Below are 25,216 nucleotides of genomic sequence, written 5' to 3' on the forward strand. Positions count from 1 at the left end.
AACCTAACCTAACCTAACCTAACCTAACCTAACCTAACCTAACCTAACCTAACCTAACCTAACCTAACCTAACCTAACCTAACCTAACCTAACCTAACCTAACCTAACCTAACCTAACCTAACCTAACCTAACCTAACCTAACCTAACCTAACCTAACCTAACCTAACCTAACCTAACCTAACCTAACCTAACCTAACCTAACCTAACCTAACCTAACCTAACCTAACCTAACCTAACCTAACCTAACCTAACCTAACCTAACCTAACCTAACCTAACCTAACCTAACCTAACCTAACCTAACCTAACCTAACCTAACCTAACCTAACCTAACCTAACCTAACCTAACCTAACCTAACCTAACCTAACCTAACCTAACCTAACCTAACCTAACCTAACCTAACCTAACCTAACCTAACCTAACCTAACCTAACCTAACCTAACCTAACCTAACCTAACCTAACCTAACCTAACCTAACCTAACCTAACCTAACCTAACCTAACCTAACCTAACCTAACCTAACCTAACCTAACCTAACCTAACCTAACCTAACCTAACCTAACCTAACCTAACCTAACCTAACCTAACCTAACCTAACCTAACCTAACCTAACCTAACCTAACCTAACCTAACCTAACCTAACCTAACCTAACCTAACCTAACCTAACCTAACCTAACCTAACCTAACCTAACCTAACCTAACCTAACCTAACCTAACCTAACCTAACCTAACCTAACCTAACCTAACCTAACCTAACCTAACCTAACCTAACCTAACCTAACCTAACCTAACCTAACCTAACCTAACCTAACCTAACCTAACCTAACCTAACCTAACCTAACCTAACCTAACCTAACCTAACCTAACCTAACCTAACCTAACCTAACCTAACCTAACCTAACCTAACCTAACCTAACCTAACCTAACCTAACCTAACCTAACCTAACCTAACCTAACCTAACCTAACCTAACCTAACCTAACCTAACCTAACCTAACCTAACCTAACCTAACCTAACCTAACCTAACCTAACCTAACCTAACCTAACCTAACCTAACCTAACCTAACCTAACCTAACCTAACCTAACCTAACCTAACCTAACCTAACCTAACCTAACCTAACCTAACCTAACCTAACCTAACCTAACCTAACCTAACCTAACCTAACCTAACCTAACCTAACCTAACCTAACCTAACCTAACCTAACCTAACCTAACCTAACCTAACCTAACCTAACCTAACCTAACCTAACCTAACCTAACCTAACCTAACCTAACCTAACCTAACCTAACCTAACCTAACCTAACCTAACCTAACCTAACCTAACCTAACCTAACCTAACCTAACCTAACCTAACCTAACCTAACCTAACCTAACCTAACCTAACCTAACCTAACCTAACCTAACCTAACCTAACCTAACCTAACCTAACCTAACCTAACCTAACCTAACCTAACCTAACCTAACCTAACCTAACCTAACCTAACCTAACCTAACCTAACCTAACCTAACCTAACCTAACCTAACCTAACCTAACCTAACCTAACCTAACCTAACCTAACCTAACCTAACCTAACCTAACCTAACCTAACCTAACCTAACCTAACCTAACCTAACCTAACCTAACCTAACCTAACCTAACCTAACCTAACCTAACCTAACCTAACCTAACCTAACCTAACCTAACCTAACCTAACCTAACCTAACCTAACCTAACCTAACCTAACCTAACCTAACCTAACCTAACCTAACCTAACCTAACCTAACCTAACCTAACCTAACCTAACCTAACCTAACCTAACCTAACCTAACCTAACCTAACCTAACCTAACCTAACCTAACCTAACCTAACCTAACCTAACCTAACCTAACCTAACCTAACCTAACCTAACCTAACCTAACCTAACCTAACCTAACCTAACCTAACCTAACCTAACCTAACCTAACCTAACCTAACCTAACCTAACCTAACCTAACCTAACCTAACCTAACCTAACCTAACCTAACCTAACCTAACCTAACCTAACCTAACCTAACCTAACCTAACCTAACCTAACCTAACCTAACCTAACCTAACCTAACCTAACCTAACCTAACCTAACCTAACCTAACCTAACCTAACCTAACCTAACCTAACCTAACCTAACCTAACCTAACCTAACCTAACCTAACCTAACCTAACCTAACCTAACCTAACCTAACCTAACCTAACCTAACCTAACCTAACCTAACCTAACCTAACCTAACCTAACCTAACCTAACCTAACCTAACCTAACCTAACCTAACCTAACCTAACCTAACCTAACCTAACCTAACCTAACCTAACCTAACCTAACCTAACCTAACCTAACCTAACCTAACCTAACCTAACCTAACCTAACCTAACCTAACCTAACCTAACCTAACCTAACCTAACCTAACCTAACCTAACCTAACCTAACCTAACCTAACCTAACCTAACCTAACCTAACCTAACCTAACCTAACCTAACCTAACCTAACCTAACCTAACCTAACCTAACCTAACCTAACCTAACCTAACCTAACCTAACCTAACCTAACCTAACCTAACCTAACCTAACCTAACCTAACCTAACCTAACCTAACCTAACCTAACCTAACCTAACCTAACCTAACCTAACCTAACCTAACCTAACCTAACCTAACCTAACCTAACCTAACCTAACCTAACCTAACCTAACCTAACCTAACCTAACCTAACCTAACCTAACCTAACCTAACCTAACCTAACCTAACCTAACCTAACCTAACCTAACCTAACCTAACCTAACCTAACCTAACCTAACCTAACCTAACCTAACCTAACCTAACCTAACCTAACCTAACCTAACCTAACCTAACCTAACCTAACCTAACCTAACCTAACCTAACCTAACCTAACCTAACCTAACCTAACCTAACCTAACCTAACCTAACCTAACCTAACCTAACCTAACCTAACCTAACCTAACCTAACCTAACCTAACCTAACCTAACCTAACCTAACCTAACCTAACCTAACCTAACCTAACCTAACCTAACCTAACCTAACCTAACCTAACCTAACCTAACCTAACCTAACCTAACCTAACCTAACCTAACCTAACCTAACCTAACCTAACCTAACCTAACCTAACCTAACCTAACCTAACCTAACCTAACCTAACCTAACCTAACCTAACCTAACCTAACCTAACCTAACCTAACCTAACCTAACCTAACCTAACCTAACCTAACCTAACCTAACCTAACCTAACCTAACCTAACCTAACCTAACCTAACCTAACCTAACCTAACCTAACCTAACCTAACCTAACCTAACCTAACCTAACCTAACCTAACCTAACCTAACCTAACCTAACCTAACCTAACCTAACCTAACCTAACCTAACCTAACCTAACCTAACCTAACCTAACCTAACCTAACCTAACCTAACCTAACCTAACCTAACCTAACCTAACCTAACCTAACCTAACCTAACCTAACCTAACCTAACCTAACCTAACCTAACCTAACCTAACCTAACCTAACCTAACCTAACCTAACCTAACCTAACCTAACCTAACCTAACCTAACCTAACCTAACCTAACCTAACCTAACCTAACCTAACCTAACCTAACCTAACCTAACCTAACCTAACCTAACCTAACCTAACCTAACCTAACCTAACCTAACCTAACCTAACCTAACCTAACCTAACCTAACCTAACCTAACCTAACCTAACCTAACCTAACCTAACCTAACCTAACCTAACCTAACCTAACCTAACCTAACCTAACCTAACCTAACCTAACCTAACCTAACCTAACCTAACCTAACCTAACCTAACCTAACCTAACCTAACCTAACCTAACCTAACCTAACCTAACCTAACCTAACCTAACCTAACCTAACCTAACCTAACCTAACCTAACCTAACCTAACCTAACCTAACCTAACCTAACCTAACCTAACCTAACCTAACCTAACCTAACCTAACCTAACCTAACCTAACCTAACCTAACCTAACCTAACCTAACCTAACCTAACCTAACCTAACCTAACCTAACCTAACCTAACCTAACCTAACCTAACCTAACCTAACCTAACCTAACCTAACCTAACCTAACCTAACCTAACCTAACCTAACCTAACCTAACCTAACCTAACCTAACCTAACCTAACCTAACCTAACCTAACCTAACCTAACCTAACCTAACCTAACCTAACCTAACCTAACCTAACCTAACCTAACCTAACCTAACCTAACCTAACCTAACCTAACCTAACCTAACCTAACCTAACCTAACCTAACCTAACCTAACCTAACCTAACCTAACCTAACCTAACCTAACCTAACCTAACCTAACCTAAACCTAAACCTAAACCTAAACCTAAACCTAAACCTTAACCTAAACCTAAACCTAAACCTAAACCTAAACCTAAACCTAAACCTAAACCTAAACCTAAACCTAAACCTAAACCTAAACCTAAACCTAAACCTAAACCTAAACCTAAACCTAAACCTAAACCTAAACCTAAACCTAAACCTAAACCTAAACCTAAACCTAAACCTAAACCTAAACCTAAACCTAAACCTAAACCTAAACCTAAACCTAAACCTAAACCTAAACCTAAACCTAAACCTAAACCTAAACCTAAACCTAAACCTAAACCTAAACCTAAACCTAAACCTAAACCTAAACCTAAACCTAAACCTAAACCTAAACCTAAACCTAAACCTAAACCTAAACCTAAACCTAAACCTAAACCTAAACCTAAACCTAAACCTAAACCTAAACCTAAACCTAAACCTAAACCTAAACCTAAACCTAAACCTAAACCTAAACCTAAACCTAAACCTAAACCTAAACCTAAACCTAAACCTAAACCTAAACCTAAACCTAAACCTAAACCTAAACCTAAACCTAAACCTAAACCTAAACCTAAACCTAAACCTAAACCTAAACCTAAACCTAAACCTAAACCTAAACCTAAACCTAAACCTAAACCTAAACCTAAACCTAAACCTAAACCTAAACCTAAACCTAAACCTAAACCTAAACCTAAACCTAAACCTAAACCTAAACCTAAACCTAAACCTAAACCTAAACCTAAACCTAAACCTAAACCTAAACCTAAACCTAAACCTAAACCTAAACCTAAACCTAAACCTAAACCTAAACCTAAACCTAAACCTAAACCTAAACCTAAACCTAAACCTAAACCTAAACCTAAACCTAAACCTAAACCTAAACCTAAACCTAAACCTAAACCTAAACCTAAACCTAAACCTAAACCTAAACCTAAACCTAAACCTAAACCTAAACCTAAACCTAAACCTAAACCTAAACCTAAACCTAAACCTAAACCTAAACCTAAACCTAAACCTAAACCTAAACCTAAACCTAAACCTAAACCTAAACCTAAACCTAAACCTAAACCTAAACCTAAACCTAAACCTAAACCTAAACCTAAACCTAAACCTAAACCTAAACCTAAACCTAAACCTAAACCTAAACCTAAACCTAAACCTAAACCTAAACCTAAACCTAAACCTAAACCTAAACCTAAACCTAAACCTAAACCTAAACCTAAACCTAAACCTAAACCTAAACCTAAACCTAAACCTAAACCTAAACCTAAACCTAAACCTAAACCTAAACCTAAACCTAAACCTAAACCTAAACCTAAACCTAAACCTAAACCTAAACCTAAACCTAAACCTAAACCTAAACCTAAACCTAAACCTAAACCTAAACCTAAACCTAAACCTAAACCTAAACCTAAACCTAAACCTAAACCTAAACCTAAACCTAAACCTAAACCTAAACCTAAACCTAAACCTAAACCTAAACCTAAACCTAAACCTAAACCTAAACCTAAACCTAAACCTAAACCTAAACCTAAACCTAAACCTAAACCTAAACCTAAACCTAAACCTAAACCTAAACCTAAACCTAAACCTAAACCTAAACCTAAACCTAAACCTAAACCTAAACCTAAACCTAAACCTAAACCTAAACCTAAACCTAAACCTAAACCTAAACCTAAACCTAAACCTAAACCTAAACCTAAACCTAAACCTAAACCTAAACCTAAACCTAAACCTAAACCTAAACCTAAACCTAAACCTAAACCTAAACCTAAACCTAAACCTAAACCTAAACCTAAACCTAAACCTAAACCTAAACCTAAACCTAAACCTAAACCTAAACCTAAACCTAAACCTAAACCTAAACCTAAACCTAAACCTAAACCTAAACCTAAACCTAAACCTAAACCTAAACCTAAACCTAAACCTAAACCTAAACCTAAACCTAAACCTAAACCTAAACCTAAACCTAAACCTAAACCTAAACCTAAACCTAAACCTAAACCTAAACCTAAACCTAAACCTAAACCTAAACCTAAACCTAAACCTAAACCTAAACCTAAACCTAAACCTAAACCTAAACCTAAACCTAAACCTAAACCTAAACCTAAACCTAAACCTAAACCTAAACCTAAACCTAAACCTAAACCTAAACCTAAACCTAAACCTAAACCTAAACCTAAACCTAAACCTAAACCTAAACCTAAACCTAAACCTAAACCTAAACCTAAACCTAAACCTAAACCTAAACCTAAACCTAAACCTAAACCTAAACCTAAACCTAAACCTAAACCTAAACCTAAACCTAAACCTAAACCTAAACCTAAACCTAAACCTAAACCTAAACCTAAACCTAAACCTAAACCTAAACCTAAACCTAAACCTAAACCTAAACCTAAACCTAAACCTAAACCTAAACCTAAACCTAAACCTAAACCTAAACCTAAACCTAAACCTAAACCTAAACCTAAACCTAAACCTAAACCTAAACCTAAACCTAAACCTAAACCTAAACCTAAACCTAAACCTAAACCTAAACCTAAACCTAAACCTAAACCTAAACCTAAACCTAAACCTAAACCTAAACCTAAACCTAAACCTAAACCTTGCTTGCTTGCTTGCTTGCTTGCTTGCTTGCTTGCTTGCTTGCTTGCTTGCTTGCTTGCTTGCTTGCTTGCTTGCTTGCTTGCTTGCTTGCTTGCTTGCTTGCTTGCTTGCTTGCTTGCTTGCTTGCTTGCTTGCTTGCTTGCTTGCTTGCTTGCTTGCTTGCTTGCTTGCTTGCTTGCTTGCTTGCTTGCTTGCTTGCTTGCTTGCTTGCTTGCTTGCTTGCTTGCTTGCTTGCTTGCTTGCTTGCTTGCTTGCTTGCTTGCTTGCTTGCTTGCTTGCTTGCTTGCTTGCTTGCTTGCTTGCTTGCTTGCTTGCTTGCTTGCTTGCTTGCTTGCTTGCTTGCTTGCTTGCTTGCTTGCTTGCTTGCTTGCTTGCTTGCTTGCTTGCTTGCTTGCTTGCTTGCTTGCTTGCTTGCTTGCTTGCTTGCTTGCTTGCTTGCTTGCTTGCTTGCTTGCTTGCTTGCTTGCTTGCTTGCTTGCTTGCTTGCTTGCTTGCTTGCTTGCTTGCTTGCTTGCTTGCTTGCTTGCTTGCTTGCTTGCTTGCTTGCTTGCTTGCTTGCTTGCTTGCTTGCTTGCTTGCTTGCTTGCTTGCTTGCTTGCTTGCTTGCTTGCTTGCTTGCTTGCTTGCTTGCTTGCTTGCTTGCTTGCTTGCTTGCTTGCTTGCTTGCTTGCTTGCTTGCTTGCTTGCTTGCTTGCTTGCTTGCTTGCTTGCTTGCTTGCTTGCTTGCTTGCTTGCTTGCTTGCTTGCTTGCTTGCTTGCTTGCTTGCTTGCTTGCTTGCTTGCTTGCTTGCTTGCTTGCTTGCTTGCTTGCTTGCTTGCTTGCTTGCTTGCTTGCTTGCTTGCTTGCTTGCTTGCTTGCTTGCTTGCTTGCTTGCTTGCTTGCTTGCTTGCTTGCTTGCTTGCTTGCTTGCTTGCTTGCTTGCTTGCTTGCTTGCTTGCTTGCTTGCTTGCTTGCTTGCTTGCTTGCTTGCTTGCTTGCTTGCTTGCTTGCTTGCTTGCTTGCTTGCTTGCTTGCTTGCTTGCTTGCTTGCTTGCTTGCTTGCTTGCTTGCTTGCTTGCTTGCTTGCTTGCTTGCTTGCTTGCTTGCTTGCTTGCTTGCTTGCTTGCTTGCTTGCTTGCTTGCTTGCTTGCTTGCTTGCTTGCTTGCTTGCTTGCTTGCTTGCTTGCTTGCTTGCTTGCTTGCTTGCTTGCTTGCTTGCTTGCTTGCTTGCTTGCTTGCTTGCTTGCTTGCTTGCTTGCTTGCTTGCTTGCTTGCTTGCTTGCTTGCTTGCTTGCTTGCTTGCTTGCTTGCTTGCTTGCTTGCTTGCTTGCTTGCTTGCTTGCTTGCTTGCTTGCTTGCTTGCTTGCTTGCTTGCTTGCTTGCTTGCTTGCTTGCTTGCTTGCTTGCTTGCTTGCTTGCTTGCTTGCTTGCTTGCTTGCTTGCTTGCTTGCTTGCTTGCTTGCTTGCTTGCTTGCTTGCTTGCTTGCTTGCTTGCTTGCTTGCTTGCTTGCTTGCTTGCTTGCTTGCTTGCTTGCTTGCTTGCTTGCTTGCTTGCTTGCTTGCTTGCTTGCTTGCTTGCTTGCTTGCTTGCTTGCTTGCTTGCTTGCTTGCTTGCTTGCTTGCTTGCTTGCTTGCTTGCTTGCTTGCTTGCTTGCTTGCTTGCTTGCTTGCTTGCTTGCTTGCTTGCTTGCTTGCTTGCTTGCTTGCTTGCTTGCTTGCTTGCTTGCTTGCTTGCTTGCTTGCTTGCTTGCTTGCTTGCTTGCTTGCTTGCTTGCTTGCTTGCTTGCTTGCTTGCTTGCTTGCTTGCTTGCTTGCTTGCTTGCTTGCTTGCTTGCTTGCTTGCTTGCTTGCTTGCTTGCTTGCTTGCTTGCTTGCTTGCTTGCTTGCTTGCTTGCTTGCTTGCTTGCTTGCTTGCTTGCTTGCTTGCTTGCTTGCTTGCTTGCTTGCTTGCTTGCTTGCTTGCTTGCTTGCTTGCTTGCTTGCTTGCTTGCTTGCTTGCTTGCTTGCTTGCTTGCTTGCTTGCTTGCTTGCTTGCTTGCTTGCTTGCTTGCTTGCTTGCTTGCTTGCTTGCTTGCTTGCTTGCTTGCTTGCTTGCTTGCTTGCTTGCTTGCTTGCTTGCTTGCTTGCTTGCTTGCTTGCTTGCTTGCTTGCTTGCTTGCTTGCTTGCTTGCTTGCTTGCTTGCTTGCTTGCTTGCTTGCTTGCTTGCTTGCTTGCTTGCTTGCTTGCTTGCTTGCTTGCTTGCTTGCTTGCTTGCTTGCTTGCTTGCTTGCTTGCTTGCTTGCTTGCTTGCTTGCTTGCTTGCTTGCTTGCTTGCTTGCTTGCTTGCTTGCTTGCTTGCTTGCTTGCTTGCTTGCTTGCTTGCTTGCTTGCTTGCTTGCTTGGGTTTGGTTTGAATTTTGTTATGTTTGGGGTTTGTTTAGTTTTGGGTTTTGTTAGGTTTGAGATTTGTTAGGTTTGGGTTTGGGTTAGGTTTGGGTTTGGGCTAGGCTTGGGTTTGGTTTTAATTTTGTTACGTATGGGTTTGTTTAGGTTTGGGTTAGGTTTGTGTTTTGTTAGGTATGCGTTTTGTTAGGTTTGGGTTTTGTTAGGTTTGGGTTTTGTTAGGTTTGGGTTTTGTTAGGTTTGGGTTTATTTAGGTTTGGGTTTGGTTTGAATTTTGTCAGGTTTGGGTTAGGCTTGGGTTTTGTTAGGTTTGGTTTTGGTTTGAATTTTGTTATGCTTCGGTTTGATTAGGTTTGAGTTTTGTTAGGTTTGGGTTTGGGTTAGGTTTGGGTTGGGTTTGGGTTAGGCTTGGGTTTGGTTTTAATTTTCTTAGGTTTGGGTTTGTTTACGTTTGGGTTAGGTTTGTGTTTTGTTAGGTTTGGGTTTTGTTAGGTTTGGGTTAGGTTTGGGTTTTAATAGGTATGTGTTTTGTTAGGTTTGGGTTTTGTTAGGTTTGGGTTTTGTTAGGTTTGGGTTAGGTTTGGGTTTTGTTAGGTTTGGTTTTGGTTTGAATTTTGTTATGCTTCGGTTTGATTAGGTTTGAGTTTTGTTAGGTTTGGGTTTGGGTTAGGTTTGGGTTGGGTTTGGGTTAGGCTTGGGTTTGGTTTTAATTTTGTTAGGTTTGGGTTAGGTTAGGTTAGGTTTTGTTCAGTTTGGGTTTTGTTAGGTTTGGGTCTCTTAGGTTTGGGTTTTGTTATGTTTGGGTTTCGTTAGGTTTGGGTTTGGGTTAGGTTTAGGTATGGTTTGGGTTTGGGTTAGGTTTGGGTTTGGTTTGAATTTTGTTATGCTTCGGTTTGATTAGGTTTGTGTTTTGTTAGGTTTGAGTTTTGTTAGGTTTGGGTTTGGGTTAGGTTTGGGTTAGGTTTGGGTTAGGTTTGGGTTAGGTTTGTGTTTCGTTTGGGTTTTGTTTGAATTTTGTTAGGTTTGGGTTAGGCTTGGGTTTTGTTAGGTTTGTGTTTGGGTTAGGTTTAGGTATGGTTTGGGTTTGGGTTAGGTTTGGGTTTGTTTTGAATTTTGTTATGCTTCGGTTTGATTAGGTTTGTGTTTTGTTACGTTTGAGTTTTGTTAGGTTTGGGTTTGGGTTAGGTTTGGGTTAGGTTTGGGTTAGGTTTGGGTAAGATTTGGGTTAGGTTTGGGTTGGGTTTGGGTTAGGCTTGGGTTTGGTTATAATTTTCTTAGGTTTGGGTTTGTTTACGTTTGTGTTAGGTTTGTGTTTTGTTAGGTATGGGTTTTGTTAGGTTTGGGTTAGGTTTGGGTTTTAATAGGTATGTGTTTTGTTAGGTTTTGGTTTTGTTAGGTTTGGTTTTTGTTAAGTTTGGGTTTGGGTTAGGTTTGGGTTTTATTAAGTTTGAGTTTGGGTTAGGTTTGGGTTTGGTTTGGGTTTGGGTTAGGTTTGGGTTTGTTTACTTTTGGGTTAGGTTTGTGTTTTGTTAGGTATGTGTTTTGTTAGGTTTGGGTTAGGTTTAGGTGCTAATAGGTATGTGTTTTGTTAGGTTTGGGTTAGGTTTGGGTTTTGTTAGGTTTGAATTATGTTAGGTTTGGATTTTGTTAGTTTTGGGTTTTCTTAGGTTTGGGTTTAGTTTTGGTATATTTGGGTTATTTTTTTTTACATGGTTTTAGGTTAGGGTATAATTACGTTTCAATTTTCTTTGTTTTGGGTGTGGGTAGGGTTTGGTTTTTGTTCTGTCCCTTATATTTTTTGCAATTTAATAGGTTTAAATAATTTTTTTTGAGTATCCATGTATTTTTCGTGTTATTAGCAAAGAAATTTCGAAATATCAGTCTACTGCAACAAAATGTTATAGAAGTCTCTCTATTTTATTGCGTTATATGGTAGCCCTCGTCTTTACGAAAATTTTAAGGCCTCTCTCGCGGGTCTAGGACGCCGGGAACGCAAAAAAATCGCCCCCCCACCCTCCCTGTTGCGATTTATTAGGAAGCCACGGTCACATATCTGCATAGAAAAAACCACTCACAATTTTGACAATTTTTGGATTTCTTCTTTTCTTATTTATTTACTCATTCACTCATTCAATCATTTACTTATTTACTTATTTTTCCAAAATGTTGTAGAAATTCGGGGTATTTAATCCGGTCCGGCAGTTTTGTTGCTTTTTGTGTTCTTTTGCGAGACCTCCGGCTCAGGGAGGGTAAAATGTTTACTTATCGCATCATCCGTTTCTGCGGTCTTAAGAAATTAAAATACGGTGTTCTTGATTGATTTTGTGAAAGGCTGTGATGACAGTATCCTTAGGGGGCAGACATACTCCAGATATACGTTACTATTTACGTTAAATATCGCTTTCTTCACGGTTCGTAACCGAGACAGGGCGGGTAGGGGTATAATCTTCAGTCGTGTGGAGTGTAATAGAAACAACAGATACAATAGCAGTGCATTTAATAAAATAAAACCGAGTGAGCGCTTCGGGTCCACACGCGGCCGTTTATTGTATAACAAATAATTGTACTTAAAGGCGCAGTAGGGCCTTCATCGGACTCAGTCATTTTTCTAATGTAGCACTGGACGTGGGTAGTTAAAACAATGTAATAGTTACTTAATCACACGTTATTTAATTTAAAGTACTTTGAAACAAAATGAACTTCTAAATTATTGTATCACACTATTGAGGCACATAAATCACTATTAACCCCTTAAATGCCGGAACGCGGATCTCGACCAGACACAATGTAAAATCTATTGTGTCTGGTATCTCGGCATATGAGAGGTTAATCAACAGAAATGGTTAAGGATTCCTCGGATTTAAAGCGATCCGTCGCGGGTACGGTGCGCAGGCGGCTGTCCCTCGAACTGTCACACTGACAAGACGACCGCCCCGCCGCCATATGCAAACGATGTTCCGCTAGAGCGAACGTCAGCGTAGTTCACTCTAATCCGTACAGATGGCGCTCTATGAGGCGCCGTCATACTCATACTCAACGAGTTGACAACAGCTTTTGTTTTTACCGACTTCAAAAAAGGAGGAGGTTCTCAATTCGACCGTATGTATATTTGTTTTATGTTTGTTCGGGGATAACTTCGTCGTGTATGAACCGATTTTGATAATTCTTTTTTTGATCGAAAGGAGATATTCCCAAGGTGGTCCCATGTCAAGGAAGTCAGGGTCTGATGATGGCAGACCAAATAAATCGAGGGGAATTTTCAAAAATCGTAGGGGTGACTAGTGCATTTGTAAAGTCAAATTGATCGGATCGGTCTCAAGGCTCCCAGAAAACTTCCAGACCTTCGGAAACTGGTCAGCTTTAGGGAGACACCCTATGGCCTGGCTAATAATAATAATAATATCGTTTATTTCAGATCTAAAAATCCATACATTAAAATAGATACCATTAACAATTAAAATAGTAAAAATCTAATACAAATTCAAATTAAACTATTTAAAATTAAAACTAAACTATAACTATAGACACGGTGAAACTATAAAGCTAAACTATAGAACCTGAAGCAATTTTTCTTTCACAAAACGTATTTAAATCTTGATCAAATCCAATCGCCTGTAAAAAAAACAAAATGGCGGAAAAACAAGATGGCCGCCACACAAAATTTTGTTTTTTTAGAAGAAGCCCTTTTGGGTAGAAATAATGTATGGAGCGCTTGCTCAAAACGTCATGTAGAGTACGGAAATACTTTCTGGTCACCAAAAACTGCTCCGCGTCCGAGAAACACCTTACGGCCTAGCAAAACTATCGCACGTGAACCAATTTTTCTTTCACGACACCTATTTAAATCTTGGTCAATTTTCATCGCGGGTGAAAAAAAAAAACACAATGTCGGAAAAACAAGATGGCCGCCATACAAAATTTTGTTTATCCAGAAAATGTCTCGGGGGTGTGAAATGTATATCGGGGTAGTGATCGGAACGTCATGTAAAGTATGGAAATACTTCCCGATTTTCGAAAACTGCTGCGTATCAGGGTCACTACCCCAAGTACTTGGTAACATACCCCAAGTACTTGGTACCAAACCCCAAGTACTTGGTACCAAACCCCAAGTACTTGGTACCATACCCCAAGTACTTGGTACCAAACCCCAAGTACTTGGTACCATACCCCAAGTACTTGGTACCATACCCCAAGTACTTGGTACCAAACCCCAAGTACTTGGTACCAAACCCCAAGTACTTCATACCATACCCCAAGTACTTACTACCATAACCCAAGTACTTACCACCATACCCCAAATACTTACCACCATACCCCAAGTACTTGGTACCAAACACCAAGTACTTGGTACCAAACCCCAAGTACTTACTACCATACCCCAAGTACTTACTACCATACCCCAAGTACTTGGTACCAAACCCCAAGTACTTACTACCATACCCCAAGTACTAACTACCATACCCCAAGTACTTACTACCATACCCCAAGTACTTACAACCATACCCCAAGTACTTACCACCATACCCCAAGTACTTACGACCATACCCCAAGTACTTACGACCATACCCCAAGTACTTACGTCCATACCCCAAGTACTTACCACCATACCCCAAGTACTTACCACCATACCCCAAGTACGTACCACCATACCCCAAGTACTTACTACCATACCCCAAGTACTTACTATCATACCCCAAGTTCTTGGTACCAAACTCCAAGTACTTCATACCATACCCCAAGTACTTACTACCATACCCCAAGTACTTACTACCATACCCCAAGTACTTACTACCATACCCCAAGTACTTACCACCATACCCCAAGTACTTACCACCATACCCCAAGTACTTACCACCATACCCCAAGTATTTACTACCATACCCCAAGTACTTACTACCATACCCCAAGTACTTACCACCATACCCTAAGTACTTACCACCATACCCCAAGTATTTACTACTATACCCCAAGTACTTACTACTATACCCCAAGTACTTACTACCATACCCCAAGTACTTACCACCATACCCCAAGTATTTACTACCATACCCAGAGTACTTACTACCATACCCCAAGTACTTACTACCATACCCCAAGTACTAACCACCATACCCCAAGTACTTACCACCATACCCCAAGTATTTACTACCATACCCTAAGTACTTACTACCATGCCCCAAGTACTTACCACCATACCCCAAGTACTTACCACCATACCCCAAGTACTTACCACCATACCCCAAAGTACTTACCACCATACCCCAAGTACTTACCACCATACCCCAAGTATTTACTACTATACCCCAAGTACTTACTACTATACCCCAAGTACTTACTACCATACCCCAAGTACTTACCACCATACCCCAAGTATTTACTACCATACCCCAAGTACTTACTACCATACCCCAAGTACTTACCACCATTCCCCAAGTACTTACCACCATACCCCAAGTATTTACTACCATACCCTAAGTACTTACTACCATGCCCCAAGTACTTACCGCCATACCCCAAGTACTTGGTACCAAACCCCAAGTACTTACTACCATACCCCAAGTACTTACTACCATACCCCAAGTACTTGGTACCAAACCCCAAGTACTTACCACCATACCCCAAGTATTTACTACCATACCCCAAGTACTTACTACCATACCCCAAGTACTTACCACCTTACCCCAAGTACTTACACCATACCCCAAGTACTTACCACCATACCCCAAGTATTTACTACCATACCCCAAGTACTTACTACCATACCCCAAGTACTTACCACCATACCCCAAGTATTTACTACCATACCCCAAGTACTTGGTACCAAACCCCAAGTACTTACTACCATACCCCAAGTACTTACCACCATACCCCAAGTACTTACCGCCATACCCCAAGTACTTACCACCATACCCCAAGTACTTACTACCATACCCCAAGTACTTACTACCATACCCCAAGTACTTGGTACCAAACCCCAAGTACTTGGTACCAAACCCCAAGTACTTGGTACCAAACCCCAAGTACTTACTACCATACCCCAAGTACTTACTACCATACCCCAAGTACTTGGTACCAAACCCCAAGTACTTACCACCATACCCCAAGTACTTACTACCATACCCCAAGTACTTACCACCATACCCCAAGTACTTACCACCATACCCCAAGTATTTACTACCATACCCCAAGTACTTGGTACCAAACCCCAAGTACTTACTACCATACCCCAAGTACTTACCACCATACCCCAAGTACTTACCACCATACCCCAAGTACTTACCACCATACCCCAAGTACTTACTACCATACCCCAAGTACTTACTACCATACCCCAAGTACTTGGTACCAAACCCCAAGTACTTGGTACCAAACCCCAAGTACTTGGTACCAAACCCCAAGTACTTACTACCATACCCCAAGTACTTACTACCATACCCCAAGTACTTGGTACCAAACCCCAAGTACTTACCACCATACCCCAAGTACTTACTACCATACCCCAAGTACTTACCACCATACCCCAAGTACTTACCACCATACCCCAAGTATTTACTACCATACCCCAAGTACTTACTACCATGCCCCAAGTACTTACCACCATACCCCAAGTACTTGGTACCAAACCCCAAGTACTTACTACCATACCCCAAGTACTTACTACCATACCCCAAGTACTTACTACCATACACCAAGTACTTACTACCATACCCCAAGTACTTACCACCATACCCCAAGTACTTACCACCATACCCCAAGTACTTACCACCATACCCCAAGTATTTACTACCATACCCCAAGTACTTACCACCATACCCCAAGCACTTACCACCATACCCCAAGTATTTACCACCATACCCCAAGTACTTACTACTATACCCCAAGTACTTACTACCATACCCCAAGTACTTACTACCATACCCCAAGTACTTACCACCATACCCCAAGTACTTACCACCATACCCCAAGTACTTACCACCATACCCCAAGTACTTACCACCATACCCCAAGTATTTACTACCATACCCCAAGTACTTACTACTATACCCCTAGTACTTACTACCATACCCCAAGTACTTACTACCATACCCCAAGTACTTACCACCATACCCCAAGTACTTACCACCATACCCCAAGTACTTACCACCATACCCCAAGTACTTACTACCATACCCCAAGTACTTACTACCATACCCCAAGTACTTGGTACCAAACCCCAAGTACTTGGTACCAAACCCCAAGTACTTACTACCATATCCCAAGTACTTACTACCATACCCCAAGTACTTACTACCATACCCCAAGTACTTGGTACCAAACCCCAAGTACTTACCACCATACCCCAAGTACTTACTACCATACCCCAAGTACTTACCACCATACCCCAAGTACTTACCACCATACCCCAAGTATTTACTACCATACCCCAAGTACTTACTACCATGCCCCAAGTACTTACCACCATACCCCAAGTACTTGGTACCAAACCCCAAGTACTTACTACCATACCCCAAGTACTTACTACCATACCCCAAGTACTTACCACCATACCCCAAGTACTTACCACCATACCCCAAGTACTTACTACCATACCCCAAGTACTTACCACCATACCCTAAGTACTTACCACCATACCCCAAGTACTTACCACCATACCTCAAGTACTTACCACCATACCCCAAGTATTTCTACCATACCCCAAGTACTTACCACCATACCCCAAGTACTTACCACCATACCCCAAGTATTTCTACCATACCCCAAGTACTTACTACTATACCCCAAGTACTTACTACCATACCCCAAGTACTTACTACCATACCCCAAGTACTTACCACCATACCCCAAGTACTTACTACCATACCCCAAGTACTTACTACCATACCCCAAGTACTTACCACCATACCCCAAGTACTTACCACCATACCCCAAGTACTTACTACTATACCCCAAGTACTTACTACCATACCCCAAGTACTTACCACCATACCCCAAGTACTTACCACCATACCCCAAGTACTTACCACCATACCCCAAGTACTTACCACCATACCCCAAGTATTTACTACCATACCCCAAGTACTTACTACTATACCCCTAGTACTTACTACCATACCCCAAGTACTTACTACCATACCCCAAGTACTTACCACCATACCCCAAGTACTTACCACCATACCCCAAGTACTTACCACCATACCCCAAGTACTTACTACCATACCCCAAGTACTTACTACCATACCCCAAGTATTTACTACCATACCCCAAGTACTTACTACTATACCCCTAGTACTTACTACCATACCCCAAGTACTTACCACCATACCCCAAGTACTTACCACCATACCCCAAGTACTTACCACCATACCCCAAGTACTTACCACCATACCCCAAGTACTTACCACCATACCCCAAAGTACTTACCACCATACCCCAAGTACTTACCACCATACCCCAAGTATTTACTACTATACCCCAAGTACTTACTACTATACCCCAAGTACTTACTACCATACCCCAAGTACTTACCACCATACCCCAAGTATTTACTACCATACCCCAAGTACTTACTACCATACCCCAAGTACTTACTACTATACCCCTAGTACTTACTACCATACCCCAAGTACTTACTACCATACCCCAAGTACTTACCACCATACCCCAAGTACTTACCACCATACCCCAAGTACTTACCACCATACCCCAAGTACTTACTACCATACCCCAAGTACTTACTACCATACCCCAAGTACTTGGTACCAAACCCCAAGTACTTGGTACCAAACCCCAAGTACTTACTACCATATCCCAAGTACTTACTACCATACCCCAAGTACTTACTACCATACCCCAAGTACTTGGTACCAAACCCCAAGTACTTGGTACCAAACCCCAAGTACTTACTACCATATCCCAAGTACTTACTACCATACCCCAAGTACTTACTACCATACCCCAAGTACTTGGTACCAAACCCCAAGTACTTACCACCATACCCCAAGTACTTACCACCATACCCCAAGTACTTACCACCATACCCCAAGTACTTACCACCATACCCCAAGTATTTACTACCATACCCCAAGTACTTACTACCATGCCCCAAGTACTTACCACCATACCCCAAGTACTTGGTACCAAACCCCAAGTACTTACCACCATACCCCAAGTATTTACTACCATACCCCAAGTACTTACTACCATACCCCAAGTACTTACTACCATACCCCAAGTACTTACCACCATACCCCAAGTACTTACCACCATACCCCAAGTATTTACTACCATACCCTAAGTACTTACTACCATACCCTAAGTACTTACTACCATGCCCCAAGTACTTACCACCATACCCCAAGTACTTGGTACCAAACCCCAAGTACTTACTACCATACCCCAAGTACTTACTACCATACCCCAAGTACTTACCACCATACCCCAAGTATTTACTACCATACCCCAAGTACTTACTACCATACCCCAAGTACTTGCCACCTTACCCCAAGTACTTACCACCATACCCCAAGTATTTACTACCATACCCCAAGTACTTACCACCATACCCCAAGTACTTACCACCATACCCCAAGTACTTACCACCATACCCCAAGTACTTACTACCATACCCCAAGTACTTGGTACCAAACCCCAAGTACTTACTACCATACCCCAAGTACTTACTACCATACCCCAAGTACTTACCACCATACCCCAAGTACTTACCACCATACCCCAAGTATTTACTACCATACCCCAAGTACTTACTACCATACCTCAAGTACTTACCACCTTACCCCAAGTACTTACCACCATACCCCAAGTACTTACCACCATACCCCAAATATTTACTACCATACCCCAAGTACTTACTACCATACCCCAAGTACTTACCACCATACCCCAAGTACTTACCACCATACCCCAAGTGCTTACCACCATACCCCAAGTGCTTACCACCATACCCCAAGTACTTACCACCATACCCCAAGTACTTACCACCATACCCCAAGTACTTACCACCATACCCCAAGTACTTACCACCATACCCCAAGTATTTACTACCATACCCCAAGTACTTACTACCATACCCCAAGTACTTACCACCTTACCCCAAGTACTTACCACCTTACCCCAAGTACTTACCACCATACCCCAAGTACTTACCACCATACCCCAAGTATTTACTACCATACCCCAAGTACTTACCACCATACCCCAAGTTTTTACCACCATACCCCAAGTACTTACCACCATACCCCAAGTACTTGGTACCAAACCCCAAGTACTTACTACCATACCCCAAGTACTTACTACCATACCCCAAGTACTTACCACCATACCCCAAGTACTTACCACCATACCCCAAGTACTTACCACCATACCCCAAGTACTTACCACCATACCCCAAGTACTTACCACCATACCCCAAGTATTTACTACCATACCCCAAGTACTTACTACTATACCCCTAGTACTTACTACCATACCCCAAGTACTTACCACCATACCCCAAGTACTTACCACCATACCCCAAGTACTTACCACCATACCCCAAGTACTTACCACCATACCCCAAGTACTTACCACCATACCCCAAAGTACTTACCACCATACCCCAAGTACTTACCACCATACCCCAAGTATTTACTACTATACCCCAAGTACTTACTACTATACCCCAAGTACTTACTACCATACCCCAAGTACTTACCACCATACCCCAAGTATTTACTACCATACCCCAAGTACTTACTACCATACCCCAAGTACTTACCACCATACCCCAAGTACTTACCACCATACCCCAAGTATTTACTACCATACCCTAAGTACTTACTACCATGCCCCAAGTACTTACCGCCATACCCCAAGTACTTGGTACCAAACCCCAAGTACTTACTACCATACCCCAAGTACTTGGTACCAAACCCCAAGTACTTACCACCATACCCCAAGTATTTACTACCATACCCCAAGTACTTACTACCATACCCCAAGTACTTGGTACCAAACCCCAAGTACTTGGTACCAAACCCCAAGTACTTACTACCATATCCCAAGTACTTACTACCATACCCCAAGTACTTACTACCATACCCCAAGTACTTGGTACCAAACCCCAAGTACTTACCACCATACCCCAAGTACTTACTACCATACCCCAAGTACTTACCACCATACCCCAAGTACTTACCTCCATACCCCAAGTATTTACTACCATACCCCAAGTACTTACTACCATGCCCCAAGTACTTACCACCATACCCCAAGTACTTGGTACCAAACCCCAAGTACTTACTACCATACCCCAAGTACTTACTACCATACCCCAAGTACTTACCACCACACCCCAAGTACTTACCACCATACCCCAAGTACTTACTACCATACCCCAAGTACTTAACACCATACCCTAAGTACTTACCACCATACCCCAAGTACTTACCACCATACCCCAAGTACTTACCACCATACCCCAAGTATTTACTACCATACCCCAAGTACTTACTACCATACCCCAAGTACTTACTACCATACCCCAAGTACTTACCACCATACCCCAAGTACTTACCACCATACCCCAAGTATTTACTACCATACCCTAAGTACTTACTACCATACCCTAAGTACTTACTACCATGCCCCAAGTACTTACCACCATACCCCAAGTACTTGGTACCAAACCCCAAGTACTTACTACCATACCCCAAGTACTTACTACCATACCCCAAGTACTTACCACCATACCCCAAGTATTTACTACCATACCCCAAGTACTTACTACCATACCCCAAGTACTTGCCACCTTACCCCAAGTACTTACCACCATACCCCAAGTATTTACTACCATACCCCAAGTACTTACCACCATACCCCAAGTACTTACCACCATACCCCAAGTACTTACCACCATACCCCAAGTACTTACTACCATACCCCAAGTACTTGGTACCAAACCCCAAGTACTTACTACCATACCCCAAGTACTTACTACCATACCCCAAGTACTTACCACCATACCCCAAGTACTTACCACCATACCCCAAGTATTTACTACCATACCCCAAGTACTTACTACCATACCTCAAGTACTTACCACCTTACCCCAAGTACTTACCACCATACCCCAAGTACTTACCACCATACCCCAAATATTTACTACCATACCCCAAGTACTTACTACCATACCCCAAGTACTTACCACCATACCCCAAGTACTTACCACCATACCCCAAGTGCTTACCACCATACCCCAAGTGCTTACCACCATACCCCAAGTACTTACCACCATACCCCAAGTACTTACCACCATACCCCAAGTACTTACCACCATACCCCAAGTACTTACCACCATACCCCAAGTATTTACTACCATACCCCAAGTACTTACTACCATACCCCAAGTACTTACCACCTTACCCCAAGTACTTACCACCTTACCCCAAGTACTTACCACCATACCCCAAGTACTTACCACCATACCCCAAGTATTTACTACCATACCCCAAGTACTTACCACCATACCCCAAGTTTTTACCACCATACCCCAAGTACTTACCACCATACCCCAAGTACTTGGTACCATACCCCAAGTACTTGGTACCAAACCCCAAGTACTTGGTACCAAACCCAAAGTACTTGGTACCATACCCTAAGTACTTGGTAGCGTTGCTCGCTTGCTCGTTATTGCATTTACTTGGCACCGACTTCAAAATAATTAACTGCTTATCTCGATAACTACAGCAGGTGGCGAAGATCTGATTTCACCCAAAAAATGGTGACCGTCAGGATGGCCTGTCACTATCCTAATTTTACTGCTGATAGAATACCGCTTATGTGTTCAATTTCGGAATTGCTCATTTTAAGTCTGTAGGCGTTACGAAATCTAAATAGTAAATCTATAATAACTTTTTATCCTTAAAAGTACTTACATCAGTAAATAGTAACCGGGACCAACGGCTTAACGTGCCTACCGAAGCACGGATCATCTTACTTTCGGACAATCAGGTGATCAGCCTGTAATGTCCTAACCAAACTAGGGATCACAAAGTGATTTTTGTGATATGCCCCTACCGGGATTCGAACCCGGGGCCTCCGGATCGTGAGTCCAACGCTCAACCACTGGACCACAGAGGCCGTTATATTCGACTTTAATTTTTATACTATATGCAGTATTCCAGGAGTCTCGTAAATGTTATCATCATCATCACCAGCCCATTAACGTCCCCACTGCTGGGGCACGGGCCTTCCCTATGGATGGATAGGGAGATCGGGCCTTAAACCATCACGCAGGCCCAGTGCGGATTGATGGTTATTAACGACTGCTAATGCAGCCGGGACCAACGGAGCATTTCGACGGGAGCAGGCTGGTAAAATTTTGGATCAGCCAACTGTAAATCTTTAGGTAAATAAATTTAGCATTTGTAAATCGATGGGCATTTTAGGTAAGTTACTTGTTATTTCTTTTAGCACAAAATATGACATAGTAACATTGAATGGACTATTTAGGGATTGTACTTTAGCTGTACAATTTTCGACGATATTGTTTGTGCAATTGTTTCCGATGCCGATTACTTTGATCGGATCTGTTGGGTTTGAGTTGAGAGATAATTTGTTCTTTAGTGATTTAGTTATAAAGGAGGACTGGCTGCCGCAGTCTAGCAGCGCGCGGACCTCCACTGTTTCGCTTGTACGTGGATTAGATACCTGAATCAACGCTGTAGATAAAATCACTTCACAATTTTAATTTGTGAAGTTGGCGCTAGTTTCAGATTGGCAAACAGCAGAATGACTATCCAGCGTTGATCCTGATTATGAAGTAAACTATTATGCCTTTGTTTACATTCTCGACAAGGCCCCATTTTGCATTCTTGCGTGGGGTGTCCTTGTCTGAGGCAATTTGTGCATAGCTTATACCTTGCAACGTCCGCTAATCTCTCCTGCATACTTTTAGCTTTAAATGTGGGACAATCATAGATTCTGTGATTTCCGTCACAAATTACGCAAAGATAATTATTTGACTTTGTTTGGTTTGTAGCAGCGAACGATTTGGTGTCTGAAACTCGGTTTTGTTTATTGTAATTATTATTCGATTGTTGTTTATAATTATTGTTATTAGCTGATGAGGAACGCGATGAATTTTGATTTTGTGGATAAGCTTTCGATGAATTACTATTTTCGTATTTATTACGATTTATCGCCTCGAGAACGTCCGCCCGGTCAATTAGAAATTTATTAAAGTGAGCCAGAGTAGGGATACTGCTCAAGTCATTACGTGACTCTTCCCACTTCATCAGCGTGTGATTATCCAATTTAGATGTGAGAATGAAAATAATTAGAGTATCCCACTTGTCCGTAGGTTGGCCTAAGCTGGATAAGGCACGTAAATTAATTCTTCGTTACATGATCTACTAAAAATCGTAAAGCTCGTTCTGATTCACGCGTGAGCGGTTGTATGTTGAATAGTGAGCTGAGATGGTGATTAATTAGCACTCGTTTATTGTTATACCGCTCACATAATAACTCCCAAGCTTTATCGTAATACGCGGACGATACTTCGAGGTTAGAAATAATTCTACCCGCTTCTCCCTCTAAATACGATATTAAATAGTGAAATTTATGAATTGACTTTATTCGGTCGTTTTTATGAATTAAGTTTTCGAACGTGTCATGAAACTCGAGTCAGCGGAAATACGCGCCGTCGAATTTGGAGATTTGTATTTGTGGCAACTTTACACCAATGTCTTGATGATCGTGAGAACACTGAGCTTCCTGAAATACTGACTGACGCCTTTCAGACTGTTCTACCTTTTTATGCCTTTCAATTAATGTTTTTGCAATAGCAATGTTATTTATCGGAGTCCACCTGCCTAGGGTACTGGCTATGTTTTTCAATTTGTGTTTAAGTCATCGTTACTTACCTGATGACCTGATGTATACTGAAGTCGTACCAATAGTTAAAGACAAAACGGGGAGCGCCTCCGACTTGTCCAATTACAGGCCTATATCGTTGGCTACTGTAGTGGCCAAGGTGCTGGATAGCTTGCTTGACAACCGCTTGGGGAATATCGATCTGCATGATAATCAGTTCGGGTTTAGACAGGGTCTTTCCACTGAGAGTGCAATCCTATGCCTCAAGCAGACTGTTCAGTACTACACGGTTAGAAAAACGCCGGTATATGCCTGTTTCTTGGACCTGTCGAAGGCGTTTGACCTGGTATCATATGATCTCCTATGGAATAAATTAGAAAATGAATCTGATTTGCCTTCAGAGATCATATCCGTTTTTAAGTATTGGTACGGTAATCAGATGAACACTGTCAAGTGGGCAGGCGCGCGGTCGGACGTATATAGGTTGGAGTGCGGGGTGAGGCAGGGGGGGTTGACCTCGCCCAAGCTCTTCAACCTGTATATGAACCGGCTGATCGGTGAGCTCAACAGTACCGGAATCGGATGCCATGTCGATGGTGTGTGCATTAATAACATTAGTTACGCGGATGACATGGTGCTTTTGAGTCCATCGATAAGTGCTTTGCGCAGACTGCTAGGCATATGCGAAGAATATGCGGCGTCCCATGGGCTCAGGTACAATTCCAAAAAAAGCGAATTGATGGTCTTCAGGGCCGGTACTAGGACTTATTCGAACGTGCCTCCTGTAAGACTGTGCGGGAGTCCATTGGTTCAAGTTGAACGTTTTAAGTACCTGGGCCACTGGGTTACCGAGACTCAATGTGACAACTCGGACATTGAGAGGGAGCGTAGGGCGCTGGCTGTCCGATGCAACATGTTGGCACGCAGATTTGCACGTTGTGGCAAGCAGGTTAAGGCGATGCTTTTCAAAGCTTACTGCCAATCTTTCTACACGTGCAGCCTGTGGGTCAACTATAC

The 25,216-nt window shown here is 41.9% G+C and overlaps 1 protein-coding gene and 1 non-coding gene across 19 annotated transcripts; both read right to left on the minus strand.

Annotated features, from left to right (window-relative positions):
- Positions 1-13,629: 13,629 nt before the first annotated feature.
- On the minus strand, positions 13,630-24,264 carry LOC126372635 (uncharacterized). Of its 18 annotated transcripts, XM_050018476.1 has the most exons (4): positions 20,127-20,325; positions 19,375-19,432; positions 16,470-16,981; positions 13,630-15,964 (listed from the first exon to the last, which is right to left on the minus strand). In XM_050018476.1, exon 4 carries the CDS (start codon positions 15,927-15,929, stop codon positions 15,018-15,020), a length of 912 nt encoding a protein of 303 aa, XP_049874433.1. In that variant the 5' UTR covers positions 15,930-15,964; positions 16,470-16,981; positions 19,375-19,432; positions 20,127-20,325; the 3' UTR covers positions 13,630-15,017. The 18 variants fall into 18 exon arrangements, with proteins under 18 accessions (XP_049874433.1, XP_049874427.1, XP_049874440.1 ...); XM_050018470.1 differs by lacking the exons at positions 19,375-19,432; positions 20,127-20,325 and adding exons at positions 17,863-19,101; positions 20,405-20,467 and having other exon boundaries at positions 13,630-16,981; XM_050018483.1 differs by lacking the exons at positions 19,375-19,432; positions 20,127-20,325 and adding an exon at positions 17,169-17,400.
- Trnav-cac (transfer RNA valine (anticodon CAC)) lies at positions 22,394-22,465 on the minus strand. The gene has a single exon. It is a non-coding gene; the product is annotated as a tRNA-Val (tRNA).
- Positions 24,265-25,216: the final 952 nt, after the last annotated feature.

Source organism: Pectinophora gossypiella, chromosome 14, assembly GCF_024362695.1.
Source record: "Pectinophora gossypiella chromosome 14, ilPecGoss1.1, whole genome shotgun sequence".
NCBI lineage: Eukaryota > Metazoa > Arthropoda > Insecta > Lepidoptera > Gelechiidae > Pectinophora > Pectinophora gossypiella.

What these genes read in the sequence shown, in the direction of transcription:
- LOC126372635 (XM_050018478.1), bottom strand. Translation starts at nt 16,937, where the DNA reads ATGGTGGTAAGTACTTGGGGTATGGTAGTAAGTACTTGGGGTATGGTG.